The sequence below is a fragment of the Chelonoidis abingdonii genome, chromosome 9 (genome assembly GCF_003597395.2).
Source record: "Chelonoidis abingdonii isolate Lonesome George chromosome 9, CheloAbing_2.0, whole genome shotgun sequence".
Taxonomy (NCBI): Eukaryota; Metazoa; Chordata; order Testudines; family Testudinidae; genus Chelonoidis; species Chelonoidis abingdonii.
The window spans coordinates 46,628,356-46,646,466 of NC_133777.1; the positions used below are offsets into that span (position 1 = coordinate 46,628,356).

Genomic DNA, 18,111 nt, shown 5'->3' on the forward strand with positions numbered 1-18,111 from the left:
CAAAAAACACACCCCCTAACCAATGCATTTATACTGTCACAACTTTCAAGTGTAGACCAGCACTTGGTTTAAACTCTGGCTGGCTAGTTAGGGTGAATGGGGACCAAACATATTTCCATTTTTGGGGAATGATTCTAGTCTTGGACCTGAAGGGAACTATAGGATGCAAAATGAAAGTGGCAGATGAGATACCACTGATAGATAACAGGTCTGGCATTACTGTTTTACAGGTGCCTCCCCTGTGGCAAGAGTCACTCTTGCCACAGAGGAGAGAAGACAAATAAATGGGAATATGATCGATGTATACAGAGTATTGAATGGTCAGCCCAGGGTTCCAATTTATCTTTTCCCATAATACAAAAACAAGGAGACAAGTCGGTACAACTGAAAGGTAGCAAGTTTAAAACTAACAAAAGGATGTGTTATATAGCATATAATTAACTGGTGAAACTCAATGCCAGCAGGTATTGAGGGGAAAAAGCATGACAGGATGCTAAAAAGGGATCACACGCTTAGGGCACTGAGAATGTGAGTGGAGTTTAGATGGACTCTTATGCAAAGCAGAATAAAAACCATTTAAAAGGGCTATAAAGTCTTTTCCTCTATGGTATATATGATATGCCACTGTTGGGAGTTGGAAGAAATCTCTCTGTGGGCTAATTATTTCACAATTGTCCATTACTGGGTTTCTTATGCCTTCCTGTAAAGATTTTGATACTAACCTCTGTCCTAGACAGGACAGTGCAATTAGATGGACCATTGCTTTGATCCAGCATGGCATTTCCTATGTAATGAAATATTTGCCATGCCTACATTTTTCTGTCTTGTTGGCTAGATTTCATTACTTTCAACTTTGAAATCCCAGCTTCTTACTTTTAAGTTCTGGGAAAGGGGCACTGGCAGGTTAAAAATCAGATTTTCATACCTGTGTTAACCTGTGAGTTTACTAAAACTGAACAGACGTTTGTCCCACAGCACCCTGCAAAAAGAAGCCTAGAGTGGTGCAGTGAGTTGTGGGACTGTGCTCTTTGGGATATACACTCCGATATCTATGTGCCTCTCATGACTGGATACACTGTACTTGTGCAGGTGTGTGGCTTTACAGGAGGTATGTGGAGCTAGGCTGCTGATCATCTGCAGTGTGGTCATGCTCGAACATATAAGGCTAAAGTAAGATTAACTCCTGATTTCCCAACTCAGTGTCAGACTGCAGGAAAGACATAGCCAGGGTCTGAAATCTAATGTACATTTCACTCTTTATGCTGATTGTTTACTCAGTTTGGACAATGAAAATGGATTAGTTAGTTTCACTTTCTGGCTCTCATGCACTAATTTCTTGCTACTGTATTTGGGTTGCAAATGCAGCAAGGGAAGGTCTGCAATGTCACCCAGAAAACCCACTTAAATGGAATTTAAAAAAAAAATCAGATTTCAGTTGATCTTCAATTTCTGTTAAACTTTAATTTTCGGAAGCCTAGATGTTGAGACTAAATCAACTGGGCAACAATGTCTCTTTAAACACAAAGTGTGGGGGGACTTCACATTTGCAAATGTGCTCATAATGCATAAAAGAGCCAAATTGTGTTTGGAGGTGAAGGAGACAAAGGGGGCTGGAGTAAACGTCCAAACCCCTCTCACTCCCTAACCACCCCTTTCCCCCTCAAAAAGGAGAGGGGGCAGCAGTGACATAGTAACACAGAGTATCAGAATTCAGTTTCCCCATGCTTGTACTGAGGGGTGGGGGCTAGAAGCAGTGTGGCAAGAGTATCCTACCCCTTGGAGAAGGGATCATCCACTAACCCTCTCTGGCTTATGCAGGAACAGTTCTGATAGACTCTGGAGGGAGCTGTAATCTGGCTTCCCTCTGCCAAGGAGAGTGTCAGCACCAAATAAGGAATAAGAGAGAAGAGCTTAAAATGGGAGAAGGGGGTCACTCAAGGGAGGGGAAACAGGAGTAAGACCAAAATTGTTGTCTAAGAGCATGAGCAGAAGCAATTGCAAAAGAGGTGTGTGGACGGGGGAGAGAGTATATCTTAGCCAAAATATCATCATTCCCTTCCATCTCTGCTCTCTCATATTAAGTACAGAAAACATAAAAGAAGAAAAGAACATTTTGACAACCACTCAGAGAATCCTGATGCATAAGCAGGTCTTGTTGTTTGCCTGGAGCTGTTTCATGGGTTCTTCAGTTCCCCCATGAGCATGAGTGAAACAAATTGTGTCTAGTAGTGCGCTGGGAAACTCACATAGTGCTGCTCCTCTGCTGTCTTTCACATCTCCTGTCCTGAATTTAAAAGCCCCCTACTTCTTCCCCTCCCCTGAGCTTGCCTATTCCACAAGTTGCTGCCTAACTACATATTTTTATTTGTCTGGTAATTGCTTTTGCCTGCAGGAAAGGATTTTCCATGAACAGGACTTGGTGTGTAGCTAAGACGCTCTCATTTTCTTGCCTACAGAGCACACTCTGGTCAGGTTACAAACAAGATTGCCTTCATTTCTCATTAGCAGGAAGATCAATAGCTCCAACCTGCCTGACTGTTTTCTTGTCCTCATTTTCTGTCTCCATTTGCTGTCCTGTTGTGATATTGCAGGAACTCCCATCAATCGGATACCCATCATGGCGAAGCAGATCTTGGATCTCTATATGCTCTACAAACTGGTGACTGAGAAGGGAGGGCTGGTGGAAATCATAAACAAGAAAATATGGCGGGAGATCACCAAAGGCCTTAACCTGCCCACCTCCATCACCAGTGCAGCGTTTACACTTCGGACCCAGTAAGTATAGAGCCCTCCCTCTGGGAGCACGAAACAGGAGGAAGGGGGAAGAGTCGAGAGGAGAAAGGAAGAGGGGGAATGAGGGGAAAGAAATAAGCAAACTGCCCCCTACTACGGCAAGAATGGACCTGATTGGCTGTTTGTTTCAACCTTCCTCCTCCTTGTTCCCCACAGTCTCTTCACCTCAGCTTCGCTCCACACCCACCCCTTTTACCTTCTTTCCTCCTGCTCTGCCCTCTCACCCCCTTTCTCTTCAGTGATCCCTCTCTCTTCACTTGTCTTTCTCTTCAGCTAAGCTGAATCCAACCCCCACCCCTCCAAAACTAGTAATCGTGGAACTATCATGCCATTTCTTGCAATCACATGGTTACCCCTTTCCCAACTCTGTGTCTGGTCTGTGTAGATTATAAGCTGTGGGACACGGAGCATCTACTGTTTGTGTTTTGTGCAGTGCTTAGCACAATGAGGGCTCATTCATGGTTGGCCTAAGATACTACTGTAATAAATATGATTAAGAATATTAATCAAATAGTCTTCTGAGTTTTCAACATGTTTTAGCACCTAGATACTGTGGTAATTGCTCCCGGCCCATAAACACTTAATAGAGATTAGATACATTAGCAATAAACCTAAGAAGAGAGGAATAGAACTGGCAAAATGAAGGCAGAGGTGCCTCCTAACATTTTTGTTCAGATTCCGAGGCAGTGTGGTCCAGTGACTAGAGCAGAGCACTGGGAATCAGGACTTCGGGGATTCCCAGCTCTGTCCCTAACTCATTATGTGACCTTGGAGTGACCTGTCCATCCCTCAGTTTCTCATTCTGTGAAATGGAGATACTCACATATTTCACTAATGTTCCTAAAGTGCTTTGAGAGCCTTGGAAAAGGGTCTATAGAAGGGTAAAAAAAAAAAAAATCCCCATCTGTAAATTGAAAATAATGATACTGATCTTCTTTGGAGAGTGCTTTGAGATCTACTCATGAAAACTGCTGTATAAGAACTGTGTGGTGGTCATATCACTGGAGCAGGAGATTATGAACCTCTTTTCATTCTAAATTGCCTCTCCATAGCTTGGGAGTTCTTGGAATGTGCCTTTTCACTACAGTTTTCAAGGCGTGTCCTCTTCCCCAAGTGATTCTTTTTTTTTTTTTTTTTTTTTAAAAAAAAGCTTGGACAAAAAGTGTTTGGCCTGTTTTGAATACAAGGAGAGTTTGGGGGTTTTATTACGTTTTTTCAAACAGTCAAAACAGCTGGGGATAGAAAGGTGAAATGTGGCATGAAAACAGCTCTCAGTGAGGATAAGTATTTGTGAGTGTTCGGTCAAATTTAGTTGTGCCCAGGTTTAAAAAGCGCATGCGTAATACAGTTAATATGGGATTTCTCACCATGTTCATAAAGCACACAGAGAAAGATGGTGCTGCTGGACCCCGTGCAGCTAATTTAGGAGCATAGTTAAAAATATACTGGAGGTGCATTTGTCCAGTGTTTTGCACAGCAGGTCCTGATTCATAGATTCCAGAGCCAGAAGGGATCACTGTAATCATCTGGTCTGACCCCCTGTATCACACAGACCAGAGAACTGCCCCAAATAATTCCTAGAGCTGAGCTTTTAGGTCATGATTTTAAAATTGTCAGTGATGGAGAATCCACCACAGCCTTTGATAAGTTGTTCCAATGGTTAATGACTCTCGCTGCTAAAAAAGTACATCTTACTTCTTGAATTTGTGCAGCTTCATCTCCCAGCCATTAGTTTGTGTTCTGCTAGACTGAAGAGCCTGCTGGTAAATATTTGTTCCCAGTGTAGGTATTTAGAGACTGTAATCAAGTCATCCCTTAAATCTATAACTAGGTCTGTGACTAGAGTCCCAGGGTGATACCGTAATAAACTAGTTTCCGGCAAGGGCTGCATGGGAGCTTTGGCCCCTGTCCTTCTGAGCCTTGAAGACGCAAAAGGACTACGGACCCCTAATGTGCACTAGATCAGGGCCCTAGGTGGGAGCCCTACTCTGATGCACCTTGGGAGCTTGGCAGTTCTTTGGGCTCAGAGAAAGGAGAATTTCTCCTGTGAACCTCCCTAAGGCATTCAGGAAAGCATCTCCCTCCTCAGTTGCTTGGGACAAGGGTGCACCAGCGATCTAGCCACATAAGTTCAGATAAGGGAATTCACATTGCTTATGTCAATTTTCTTACAATCAGAGGAGCTTTGCTCTCTCAGAGAGTGAGGCACCTGCTCTGTTTTATTTTTCTTTTCTACATAATTTATTTAGAATAAACCCCCAAAACCCACCTAATAAATTCCAAGAGAGGGGGGCAAACCCAAGAGAACATTATGGTTGTACCTGTCAAGCAATTTGAAAGTTAGAGTTGATCCCTTAACTCTTCCCCTTGTGCGTAAGCATTCAAATTATGGTCTTTAATTGTATGACCATGCATAACTTCTTAAAGACAATGTTATGTCACACGCTTTCTTCCTACTTCCTTAGAGTTACACATGTAGCATCAAGTAGTACAGTGCTGTCCTCTGCAAAGGCTGGACTATGAGTCTATGGAAATCATCTGTACGAAAACAACTGCTGACACCCGAACTACACAGCTGGCTGCACACTAAGCAAAAGACCACAAAGCAAAAATGAATATTGGTTAGCAGAGTTAGGTCTTCAAAGGGCCCAGTCCTGCAAGTACACCTGAGAATTCCCATAATCTACTTTTTTCAGATGCTGCTGAGTACACTTGCTTTGATCTCCCCTCTCCGTGTATTTCTCCCAGGTATATGAAGTACTTATATGCCTACGAATGTGAGAAGAAGTCCCTAAGCTCTCCTGCTGAGCTGCAGGCTGCAATCGACGGCAACAGGCGGGAAGGCCGACGGCCCAGCTACAGCTCCTCCTTGTTCAGTTATTCACCCACTGCCACGGGGCCTCCTTCCCTCCTGTCTCCTCCAAAGATTCGCTTCCCGATCATTGGCCTGGCCCCAGGCAGTGGAACCAGCAACTCTCGTCTCTCTCCAGTAGCAGCTCTCAGGAAAGGTCTGCTGTTTATCTCTGTGCAGGACAGAGAATGTCTGTGGGGGGAGTAGGCAGTGGGTGAAATTCAGTTTCAATGTCTGGCCAAACTTGGGTCAAAGAACGTTTGTTAACACTGAGAGGACTTGGATGGCTCAGGGATATAGAGCCGTCAAGCTCCAGGTTAACCAGTTTACGTATGCGCTGGGTCAGTAGTGACAACATTGTCATTGATACTGACTAATCACCCAGGACAGCAGAGCAGGATGAGAGAGGGAAGGATAGAGGAATGAGGACAGGACTGGGATCTACCAGGAGTTACTGGGGCTCTAGGCAGCTCTGACTTCCTGTCTGCATCCCTAGTTCTCCATCTGTAAAATGATGGGTAATTCCCAGCAGTGTGGTGAGGATTAATTAGCTAATCTTTGTTAGTTGTGTGAAGGTGAAAACTGTGATAGAAGTGCTAAGTTCTGTTAGGAAGTGGGAGTGATGCTATAAGAGGTTGTGAAAATAAGCTGCCACCCCACCTTGGGGGCACATCAGCAATATTCTGGTACATTTCAGAGGAAAAAAGAAAGAGGAAAAGGTGTCTCATCTGCTCACTTTAGTGCCAGTCTCTGAAGGCATTTCAGAGGCCCAACTCCTCAAAGGATCCAAGCTCCTGATGTTCATTGGTTTCAGTGGCTATTAGGAGCCTAAATACCTTTGAGGGTCTAGGCCAGGCAGACTACACCAAAGTGGAGTTGAGATTGATCCAGCAAAAAGAGCAAGGAAGACAATTCTGTTTGAGGAGCAGCAGTTCCATTTGGGAATGGGGAGGATTTCAGTGCCCTGGAAGTGCGACCTGATATTGGTAGAAATGGCCTTGTACAGTGGGAACAGGCCACAGGCTGCCATGAAATGAACTAGTAGTGTATGGTTCCTCAGAGCAGCATTGTCCCCCTTCCACACTGGGTTTTAAAAGCTGACTGCTTACACTAGGAAGCTCTGTGCAGAGCTTGACTGACTGACTGCTTTTCTAGGCAATGGCATCCCCCTGACTGTGTCCATGCCAAATCGCATTGCCATGCCAGTATCCTTGGCTAACCAGCAGGCAACGGTAGCAGCAAGAACAGCCACTCTGGAACAGCTGAGGGAGAGGCTGGAGGCTGGAGAGCCACCGGAGAAGAAACTCTTGCGGATGACAGAGGAGGAGCAGCGGCTTGTCCAGCAGGCACTTCAGCGCAACCTGTTCAGCATGGCGCGACAGATCCCCATGAAGATCAAAATCAATGGCAGGGGTGAGGAGGCTCCCATGCTAAATGAGGGGGTTTTGTATGCTGGAGTGAGCACCCCAAAGAGGGGAAGTCTGTCTTTAAACCCTGGGTATGTGGGCTTCACCCCAATGCAGGACTTTAGGCAGTGGCACCCTTGCACTTCTGCAACCTATCCCACTCTTTTGGGTGCGCCCACCCAGCCCATCAGCCAGAGTGCCTTGCCTTGGTCTATTCTGATCCTAGTGCCAATGTGCTGCAGCAGGGCATGAATTCCCTAACTTCCCTTTGCTGCTCCTGGCTTGGAGACTAAGGTATGGCATCACCTCCTAGCTTCTCTGTCACTTGAGGCAACAGCTTTTCATATACAGATTGTAGAAGGCATCTAGGATGTGATGGGTATACAGTGCGCAGGAAACCCAGGTCATAGGTGGGGAGTAAGCTGGATGGAGATCTGCATTTGTTTGCTTGAGGGCCCTACTTATTATCCAGCGTTAAGTCTGTTTTTTTTTTTTAAAGGGTCACGTGACATCTCAGATAAGGTTGGGGCTAGTGATGATATTGCCAGTAACTGCTTCCAAGGAGAAAGGACCCTGCTTCTCCTTAGTATAGATTACTGTACCACTGCCCTGCTCCCAGCCTCTAGGGAAAAGCCCCTGGCATTCTGGTGGGAAGTGACTGCCCCAAATCGTAGCCTCCAGGCCCCTGAAGGCTGAGTTAGAGGCTTGAGTGTAAGCAGCACTCATGGCCAGGGGAAACTGCCACTGAAAATACTGGGTAAATGGAGATTTCATCCTTAAAGGTCACTAGTCAGAATCAATGTAATTTTATTGTGACTTCCAGAGCTGATTAAACAGCACAGCACTTCCACCTATCTGCCCTGGGGGCTGCCATTAGATGGGGAGTGTAGCCAGCAGTGTCTCAGAAGATTTCAGTCCAACAGCTGTTTTCTCTTCTTCAAACGTTTTGATCCATTTAAATTAAAGAGCTCAAACCCCATCTAATTGCACCTTCAGAGGCAGACACTAGGCCACAAAGGTTTGACATTGAGTGAGGGAAGGGAAAGAGTTTTTCTGGAGGCCATTGCACTTTACTCAACAGGAGCACTGCTGCAGTGTGAAGCTCTGGTTGAGAAAAATACACATGGCGTAGGGTCAGATCTTGGTCCTACTGAAGCTGATGGAAACGTTGTCACTAGCTTCAGCTGGACCAAGATTTTACTTACCTAAGACTATGGACCTACTTAAATTTCACACTTATACTTCCTTAAAAAAGAATAGTGTGTGAGGAAAGGAGAGGAAAGGCACACTATCCACTGTGAGATTAACGACACACACCCACAGTTGGCCTGTGCAAGCTGTCTCAGGCTTGAGCTGCGGGGCTGTACAACTGCAGTGTAGATGTTCAGGCTCAGGGTAGAGCCAAGAGAGCAGTGGAGGTTTCAAAATGAAGCTGAATAAAGCTACTTTGTGGCATGTCTTAAATCCCCTCCACTTTGCTAATGTCCTTCCCTTATCTCTCCTCTCACTGCTTCTGGCATTAAGATGCAGTTGTAGCCTCTAAACCTAAAAACACACTGATGGAGGCAATGTGGCCTATAGATAGACCACTGGACAGGACTCAAGGGACACGGGTTCTTTTCCTGGGTCTGCCACTGGGTGACCTTGGACAAATTCACTTTCCCTTTCTTTGCCTCAGGTTTCCCCATCTATAAAATGGAAACAATGATACTGACCTCCTTTGTAAAGTGATTTGAAATCTACTAATGAAAAACATTATAGAAGAGCTAGGGATTGTTACTATTATCTTAATAAACACTCTTGGGTTAAATGCTAGTTATGCCAATAGCATTCCTCGCTGGGACAACAGCCATGATATCCCAGAAGGAATGCAACATCAGATGGAAATTGGAAAAATGTGTAAGATTTACATAGAAGATTTCAGTGTGAAATCTTGTACATTTCAGCCGCAGGAAAACCTCTTCTGTCCTTACATGGCATTTGCACGCTGCACTAAAGCCAGCACCTTGTTGTGAGAGGTTGTTGCAATGTGATGCTGCTGCTTCACAAACTCTGAGCCAGATTTTAGGGCCAGCAAATGTGCCACAAAGCAGGGTGATGGGGGAACAATCCCATGTCTTTTTCCACAGATATCATAAAATTGTAGTGTATCTAGTTCCCAGTGCAGCAGCTTAAAAAAGGGGTCCCCAGATACGTTCGTCAAGGGAGGAGGAGGTTTCACGTGTTTGTAAAGGTGACCTGTTTCTTATTCCTCTCATGAGTCTGGTATTTCAAAAGATTTTGCTCCCTCCGCTGGCAGGCAGCGGTACTGCAGCCTAGCATTTGCTAACTGAGGGTACGTCTACACTGCAATAAAACACTGGCGCACACCCACAGTTCGCCTGTGCAAGCTGTCTCAGGCTTGAGCTGCGGGGCTCTACAACTGCAGTGTAGATGTTCAGGCTCAGGCTAGAGCCAAGAGAGCAGTGGAGGTTTCAGAATGAAGCTGAATAAAGCTACATGCTAGCCGTGTATCAAATATTCAGTGGGTTTCTAACTAGTTACCTCTGAAGGGCCAGGGTTTGAATCTGGCAGTGGTCACAAGCGAAACAAGTTCAGTATTGTCAAATGTCAAACAGTTCTGCACATTTACAAAAAACTTTTTCTCCATTCAGCACCCTCTGACTTGCTACTGTGGGCGTGAGGGGGTGTACTGACAGCTGTACAGGGGAATCTTACATAACACTTGCCTGCATTCTGCTTTCATTTAAATCCTAAGTCTCATCATTTAATAGAAGCTGATTATACACTGTCCAGTGTACTTCACGGCCTGCAAGCAGGAGCGATGTATTTCCAAACTTCGGAGTCCTTCCCCACCCCCAAAGCAGGCCACCAGTTCATGAGTCAGAGTAGTGGGACTGTGGGGAAGGGAGGGCTTGGTTCCATTTTCACTGCAAAGGGGAGGTGAAAGAAAGACCCTCTAAGTACTAGATTGTCCATGGGTAGTGCCGTGGAGATCCAGCACAACCTAACTCTCAACTGTCCTTTCCCCCACAGAAGATAAACCAGATGCCACGGCAGCAGCAGCAGCAGCATTGCATTTGTCACCCAGCGGCATTGGGAGTATTAACATGTCTGTGGAGATTAACGGCACAATCTATGCTGGTGAGAAAGCAACGGCTGCCTGGAGCAGTGGTGCAGCAGGGGAAAGCAGCTCTTGTTTGAATGCGGGATACTCTTAATGGTTATAAATTTACCAAACATAAAAAACAAAACTTTTGTTACTTTGAGACACCCTTGAGTTGACACAGGGGCTGCTTTTCCACAGTCGTCCTCTGCACCACTCTGTCAAGATGGCCCCTTCTTATGTCATTGGGTTTTTTTTAATATATATTCAAGATCCTTCTAAATGCTACTGCTTGGCAATTCCATCTTTGTGTGTGCTATCTAAAGAGATATTCTAATCACTTTGTCCAGTTTTTGGATGTGATCTCTGTGTACAGTGGGACTCTGTCTGAGGGCACGTCTGCACTTCTGTCAGGAGATGTGATTGCAGCACCTGTAGACATACCTGAGCTAGGTTGGGTCTAGCGAGGTCAAAGCAAGCTTGAGTGACAATAGCATTGAAGTCATGGCAGCCGAGGCCATGGCTGCTCAAGTGCATACTCAGGGTTCTAGGTGGGCGGGGTTAGCCCATGCAGCCACGCTTTCACTATATTGTTGTTTGAGCTAGCTAGATCAAAGCTAGTTCAGGTCTGTCTGTGTTGCAACCACATCTCCCGATTGCAGTGTAGACACACCCTGATAGTGAAGTAGTTTTGATTGCAGAACTTCTGTACAAGCACCATTTCACTGTAATGGGAGAAAGAACTATCTGGCAAGACATCCCTCCCTACCTTCACCCTGTGTGTGGTACCAGGGCCGCTTTTCATCCCTTGCTGCTATAGGAGATACCACCAATCCTGGGTGAAGGGGAACTTTTGGAATCTCTCTCCTCTCGTGCTTAGGAGCAGCTTTGACAAGACTAGCTTCTCTTCACCCCCTTCTGAGGAGTGTCAGTTTCTCTTTACATCCCTCACTCCTGCTCAGTTGGGTGGTGATCCCCTCTGAAAGTCACATTTAACACTTCCCTAGGTGGGTGCAGAGTGCTGTGTTGCCAGTGGAGTAGCTTAGTGGAACGCAGTTGTAGTGGCGTGAAAGTGCATTGAAAACGGCACCGAAGCTGTTAGAGTGACGCTTCGTTTGAAAATCCCTATCAGCCTGCTGTATTTCTTCCGGACGCACTGTTGCTGCAGCTTCCTGAACCTGCTTGATTGGGTTGGGCTAACTCTCACTGGTAGAATTCCCTGAGTGCTGTTCTAAAATCTCTGGGGTTGGTAGACTCTTTTCCTTTCCTGCCGTGTACATAGGTCTGGGCTAGCCAGTTGCTTCCCCTTAAGCACTATGATGTTCTGGTGTCCCAGTAACCCAGTTCCAAACCCGTCTCTGTCCTGCAGGAGTACTGTTTGCCCAGAAGCCCGTCGTCCATCTAATTGCAGGATCCAGCACCCAAAGCACCTGCAGTAGCAGCAGCAGTTCCCACTGCTCCCCTAGCCCGACCTCATCCAGGGGCACCCCCAGCGCAGAGCCCTCAACTAGCTGGTCTCTCTGACGGATGGGGGAGCAGGCTCTCTCTCTCATTGGCTTCAGGCAGCTCTGCCCTCTCCGTTCAAGGCAGAGAGCGAGCCAGGAAGGAGTCGCACAGATTACCTCATCTCAAGGAACCTGCTTTGCGGTTGGTCAATGGCCAGATGATGAAACCTTCTGTGCTGGCGCATTTGCATTGCTTGTTTGTCCAGCCTTTTTTATTGTTTTTTCAGGTTTGACTGTGTTCCTGCTGGGGGGTTGGGGCGAAGGGAAGGGGACATGGGGCATTTTTCAATCAGGGATTATCTCTAGGGGCTGTGTGTTTGCAGATGACTGAGACATCATCATGGCAGGTGGAAGGAGCAAGGAGGTAGTAATTGGGGTGGGGGAAGGGTTCCTGTTCTCTAATCAACAGATGTGTGGACTTCCCTATCATAACACAGTGTATTGACAATCCTAACCCCAGAGGGACTTTGGTCTCCTTTCCCCTTATATTTGTTCCCTCTTGCCATCACTTGCAGAGCAGTCGTGCAGGTTGATAGCGAGCAAGTCTCATCTAGTCGCCCATTCTGTCTCCGCTGTGTTCAGCCTCCTGATGCTGTCTCCTTTGTGTTAGACTAGGCTGAAAGGCAAATGGTCACTAATGCTGGATTCACAGGAGACTTGCATTTCTTCATCCTTTGGCAACTACCTCTCTAGGGTCCTGGCAGCACACAGAGGACTCTCTCACCTCTGTATCTGATACACGGAGATGGAGAAGATCTTTTAGTCCAGCTAGTCATTTCCCATGGCCAGTGCAAGCCTGAACCCTACTGTTTTTTCCAGGCCTTTGCCCAGCCTAGTTTTAAATGCCCCAAGCAGTGGCCCTTTCCCCGCTTCCCTTGGGGGAGCATTGGACAGGCTAAATAAACTCACCACTGAAGCCTTTATCCTGATAGTCATCCTGACTTTTCTTTTGCTTGATGTCATCCCTTTGTTCCTAGTTCTAGCCCCTTGGCCCTCGATAGAACTGGGTTTTCACCAAATGGTGATTTCCTGCAGCGCTTCCTCTCCTGTATGTTTCATTAGCCTCTCCATCCTGTCCCCACACAGACATGTTGGCTACGGGCCACTGTCACCCAAAGGAGATACGAGGTGACACTGACAGTCTGCTGAGCTCTGTGTGTGTGTGTCTATTCATGTAATACATGCTTTTCTCAGTTGGGCTCTTACCAGGTATGTTGCCGCATTGTCCGAATAACAGCCATCGTTCATGAGGCTCACCTGGGCAAAAGGGACAGAAGAGCTGGACCTGGGACAGCTCCACATGGGTGCATCCCAGTTGAATGAGGGCACGGGCCTCTGGTTGTGGAGAGAGGGAAGAAAATCTCCCCCCATTCCAAGTAGATTCCCAATGGGTGGAGCTAGCGCTGCTTTAGGCCATCATTCCTCCTTTGTCAGCCAAGTTAGTTCCTTGGCTCACTTCCATAGACCCAGCTCTTTGCTGCTGCACTCCCCACACACAGGCACCTGTGCTGTCCTCTCCCCTCCTGCAGCACATAGGACTGCCCGGGCGATGTTCTCACAGCCTGTGGATCTGAGCCCTCCCACTCCCACGCTGGTGATGTCTCTTCCATCGTGCAGGCCTGAGTCAGGTTCTTTTGAGCAGATGAAATACCTCAGATATGGACTTGTTATTGTGTTACCTCTTCAGGAAGTATTGGCATATCTTAAAGCTTGTTTTTATATGTGTTTTGCTGACTTTGTTTTTAATTTTTATTTTTTATTGTAGCACCAAAGACAACAAAGCTGAGTGAAGGAGCATGTGGCTTCCCTGTCCTTAGCATAGCCTGGAGACAGTTCCAGCAGCATTGACCCAGGAGCTGGGCATGCGGACAGGGTGATAGAGGAGGACAGATGCAGGTAGAGAAGGAGTAAGAGGGCAGATATATTTCTCAGGCTGGCTTGAGTTTCAGGATTTCCCCTCAATGTGAACAGTGGGGTATCCCCAGAGGGGGACAAGTAGTCCCAACGTTTGTTACAGAACTCTGTGATCAACTACTGGGCTTATCTTTAGCAAGTTTCATTAGAACAGCTTTGAAGATAACAATCCTGTCTACACTACAGATTTTGCTAGACCTCTTACAGCACGGCAGTTCCTGACATGTTAAAGTACAGTTCACTCTTCTAGTGTGGGCAGGACCAGACACCTGAATTGTGCAGTAGCTTTGGATTTTACTGGTAGGATTCGATCACACAGATAAAAATACACCTGAGCCCTGTTTATACAATGAGACCAAACCACATTGTGTGCTACTGTACCCAAATGGTGCATTGTGGTAGTTTTTCATGGAGCAGATAGCTAAATACTGGTAGGTGTTCTAGGTTCTGCTTTCACTTATGTTGTAAAAGCCTGTTACCAAACTGTGCAACCATCCCCATATTTAGGGGGTTGAAATACAGTTTGGTAACACAAGTCTAAATCACATTGTAACTCTCTTCACAGGCAAGATGATCAGCTGGCTAGAAATTAGTTTGTTATAGCCTTGTCTGTGGGCTGTCATGTTTCCACTGAAACGGTCAGTGTGCTGTGCCCTTTCAGATCTGTCTGTACTTGGAGCAGAGACATGCTAGCTCCCACCGTGTGTGTGAAATGTTATTGCTCGCAGGGTTCTAACACTGTTTCTTTGAACAGTGCTTTTTCAGAGAGTCCTGCTGCAGACTGATCCCCCTCAGCAGTCTATTGGACTTTTTTCAGTCATAGTTCTAAGGCAACAGTCCCTGGGCTTGGCTACGTTTGAAACTCCGAAGCGCTGCCTCAGGAGCACTTCCGCGGCAGCGCTTTGAAGTGCGAGTGTGGTTGCAACGCCAGCGCTGGGAGAGCTCTCTCCCAGCGCTGCAGGTACTCCACCTCCCTGAGCTGCTCTCCCAGCGCTAGGGCACTGTTTACACTGGCGCTTTACAGCGCTGTAACTTGCTGTGCTCAAGGGGGTGTTTTTTCACACCCCTGAGCGAGAAAGTTGCAGCGCTGTAAAGGCCCCTGATAGCAACAGCCACGCATCACATGGTCATAGCTAACCCAGTTCTGCTCCTGGTGTCTGCAGAATCTAAGGGCTTCTTTGCTCCACACAGGCAAGCAGTCAGTGTTGGGGGATGGCCTAACAGTCACCCAGCCATGTTATCACTCAATTGGCTCTTGCCTGTGTAGATAGGACAGAACCATTTTACCAGATTGGTATTACAGCCCTCTGAAGGCAAGGGACCTGATTGTCCTCCTACTTATGCAGGTGTAAATTAGGAGTTAACTCAATTGAAGCCAGTGTACAACTAGTTTGAGATGAGAATCCAGCCCAGGGGGAACCGAACAACTTAGTGACGTTGTTAGAACACCCAACACCTCGAGGCAAGACCAAACTGTGCATTAAGAGGTTTGATGGACTATAATACTAGGATAACTTACCTCAAGTCAGCTTGCCTGCACAGCTGGACATTAAGCCATTGCACATTTTCGCCTCTCTCCAGCCCATAAGTGTCTCAGACACCTCCCCTTAGTCCTAAAGTGCGTTTAAGAGCTTATAAACCGATCCAAGGTTCTCTGTACTGAAATTGTAAGGTACCACTTTGGGAGCTAGTCTGGGGTCAGGCTGCTGGAGCAAGCTCTGAACTGTGAACAAAGCACCTTTTGACATCAACAGCATTTAATCTCAGAGTGGGGGATGCACACTGGGCCTGAGCCAAAGCCCACTCAAGCTAATAGGGAGTTTTTCCACTGACTTCCGTAGACTTTGGGTCAGGCCTATTATAAAAAAAACTGGAGGTAACTTTATCACAAATTGTTTAAAAGAGTATTTTCCCAATGATCGGTGGCTAACAAATAAATAACCCCAGTGTAACAATTTACTGCGGGCTGCTCCTAGAGGGAGGGTGTCCTGACTGGCTGGTGACATGGTAATTTCTCTCCTGGTAAATATTCCAAGAGAACTGTGATGCTCCATCTTTATATCTACTGTGTAACATATTACTAGGGTGACCAGATGTCCCGATTTTATAGGGACAGTCCTGATATTTGGGGATTTTTCTTATATAGGCTTCTATTACCCCCCACCCTCTGTCCGCATTTTTCACACTTGCTGTCTAGTCACCCTACATATTACAGAAAGGGAGCCCTGTCCCCCAGAAGCAGCAGCAGCAGCGCCTTTGTGGGCACCGGCAAATCCCTTTGGTCCCAGAATGCTCTGCTTCTTCGTGATATAATCCATTACCACTCATGGAAAGAGCATCTACCATAGAACAGGTGATCAGACTCTGAACAGTAAAGGCCAGGCTGGAGCCTTTTAGAAGCCAAAGGGCCGGATCTGATTTGCATGTACAAATTTAATTAATGTGCTTTGGTTAATTTCAATTTAAAGCTAAGTACACCCATCCCTTACTCTCAGTCAGACTTGATGGTAAACAAGAATCACTTACTGGTTGAGTTCATCAGCAATAAAACACTGCAATGGACAAGCTTTTTCCTCAGCTTGATGCTCCAGTAAGAGTGGTGGCATTTTCGGCCTCAGGAGGCCCACAGTTTTGACCCCCCGTTGTGGGACGCTCCCCTGCCTGTGTGTATTAGTTTATATTGTATGGCTTAGTTGGTCTCATTAGCAGACACTGTGATGACTTTTTAACCGGCAGTCAAATTATTTATAATGCACCTGTCCTGAGGCATTCTGCCTTGGGGCATCCTCTCTCCTGTTGCCTTCAGTGGAAGCTGTATGCACCCATGCATTTGTGGGGACCAAACTTTGGCCCCAACGCATTTGTGAATCTTGCAGACCTCCAGGGCATTTCATTGTCTCAAAACTCTGAGATTTTTTTCCAGAGTTGGGGTAATCTTTATAATTGTCCTGTTTCTTTTTGGGGAGTGGGGCTGGGGATTATTTCCCAAGGATAGGGCTAGAGGATATCTGCTTTTCCATATGCTTTCGTCTCTTGTCCTCGGGAGCAGAGGTTAATATTGGGTGTTTTGCTTGCGTATCATGTGCTACCGTTGTGTTTTCTTGCACAGAAAGCCACTCGAATCACTGAACCGATAAACTGCTTTGACACTACTAGAGTATTGATGTTTATAAGCTTTACACAGCTAGTCTGGAAATAGGCAGGGACTAACAGATTGGTTTTTATCAAATTCAGGGAAAGAATAAAGTTGGGATGTGTAACAGATACCTCAGTAAAATAAGCTGCAACAATAAACTATTCTCTTTCATTAGCTGGCTACAAGGATCAGCCATTCAGACTGTGAATACTAACCCTCTCCCTAGCCTGAGCTTGATACTAGCACTTGGCTTGATGCACATTTCGCTTAGATCCAGAAGTTCCTGCTGAGCTGCCAGGTTTTAGGGATAGGGGTATAGAAACCAGCACCAGATACAGGGTGGAGGACTGGGAGTGGGAGCGTGTCTCCTCAGCTCCAATCCATTTAACTAAGAATGTTGAAGATTGTATGGCACTCAGGGGTTTTAATATTGCAGGAAGGACTGTTCCTGGTGTGACGTGTTCCGTTTTGCAGTGTGTCTAATCATCTTGAAACTCCAGAGCAACTAGGGTCTCGCAACCAGCGGCCAAAAGGGCCCAGCTAGAGGCAAAGGCACAGTGGGCCAGCAGCAGCTAAGCGCTCCGTTTTCAGAATGAAGTGGGTGCAGATGTGCTGTCTGGTTTCCAAACCAGGTCCACATAGAGAGCCACCTCCTATCCTTTTATATTCTATACCAGCGTGTTCTGGTAGTGCATGAAGATTGAAAGGATGGAGTCCAGCTCAGAAATAAACCTCAAACTGCACAGGTGGAGCTGTTAGCAATCGGCTCCTGGAACAAATGTGAATGTGTCACACAGTCCTTTGGTTGCTGTGTATGATCTCCAAATGGATTCAGACCAGAAGACATTTTAACTGAATAGCAGCAGCCTTGCTACTAGTTTTGTTACCTATTTAAAAAAAAATGTGATAGCCTAGGCAGTGAATAAATACCTCAGACGTCTGCTTCCAACAAGTGTCTGTATATGTTGTTGTTGGGTTTTTCTATCTTATATGTTATCCGAATGTTTATATTCCAATAAACTTCTACCTCTTCATATGATGCCCCTGTAAATGTGTTTTGTTCCATTGACTGGGCTGGGAATCACTCCAGGTTTCTGGACTCAAGCTGACTTTTTAAACACAAGTGGAAGGTGCAGTAGTTTTATGGGCCACCTTGCCTATAACCTTGCAGCTAACAGCCTCCCATTATAGATCTGTGCATGGTAAGGAGCTAGATACCAGTAACAGTTTGTACTCCTATAACGCCTTTCATCAGGGGATCTCCAAGCACTTGGTAGACATTAAGCTTTGGAGCCTTGAGCCAAATGAGTATTATCTGCATTTTACAGATGGCTAAACAAATATGCACAGACAAGGTGACATGCCATAAGCCACACATACATAGTGGTAAAGCCAGGAAT

At 46.1% G+C, this 18,111-nt stretch overlaps 1 protein-coding gene across 1 annotated transcript in view; it reads left to right on the top strand.

Annotated features, from left to right (window-relative positions):
* ARID3B (AT-rich interaction domain 3B) overlaps positions 1 to 17,750 on the top strand; it is a 47,518-nt gene extending 29,768 nt beyond the window's left edge. Inside the window, exons 5-9 of the mRNA XM_032799763.2 lie at positions 2,592 to 2,775; positions 5,542 to 5,801; positions 6,800 to 7,057; positions 10,087 to 10,194; positions 11,526 to 17,750. Of these exons, the coding sequence (XP_032655654.1) occupies positions 2,592 to 2,775; positions 5,542 to 5,801; positions 6,800 to 7,057; positions 10,087 to 10,194; positions 11,526 to 11,680 (965 nt within the window). The 3' untranslated portion in view covers positions 11,681 to 17,750. The remainder of the gene's footprint in view (positions 1 to 2,591; positions 2,776 to 5,541; positions 5,802 to 6,799; positions 7,058 to 10,086; positions 10,195 to 11,525) is intronic.
* The last annotated feature ends 361 nt before the right edge of the window (positions 17,751 to 18,111 follow it).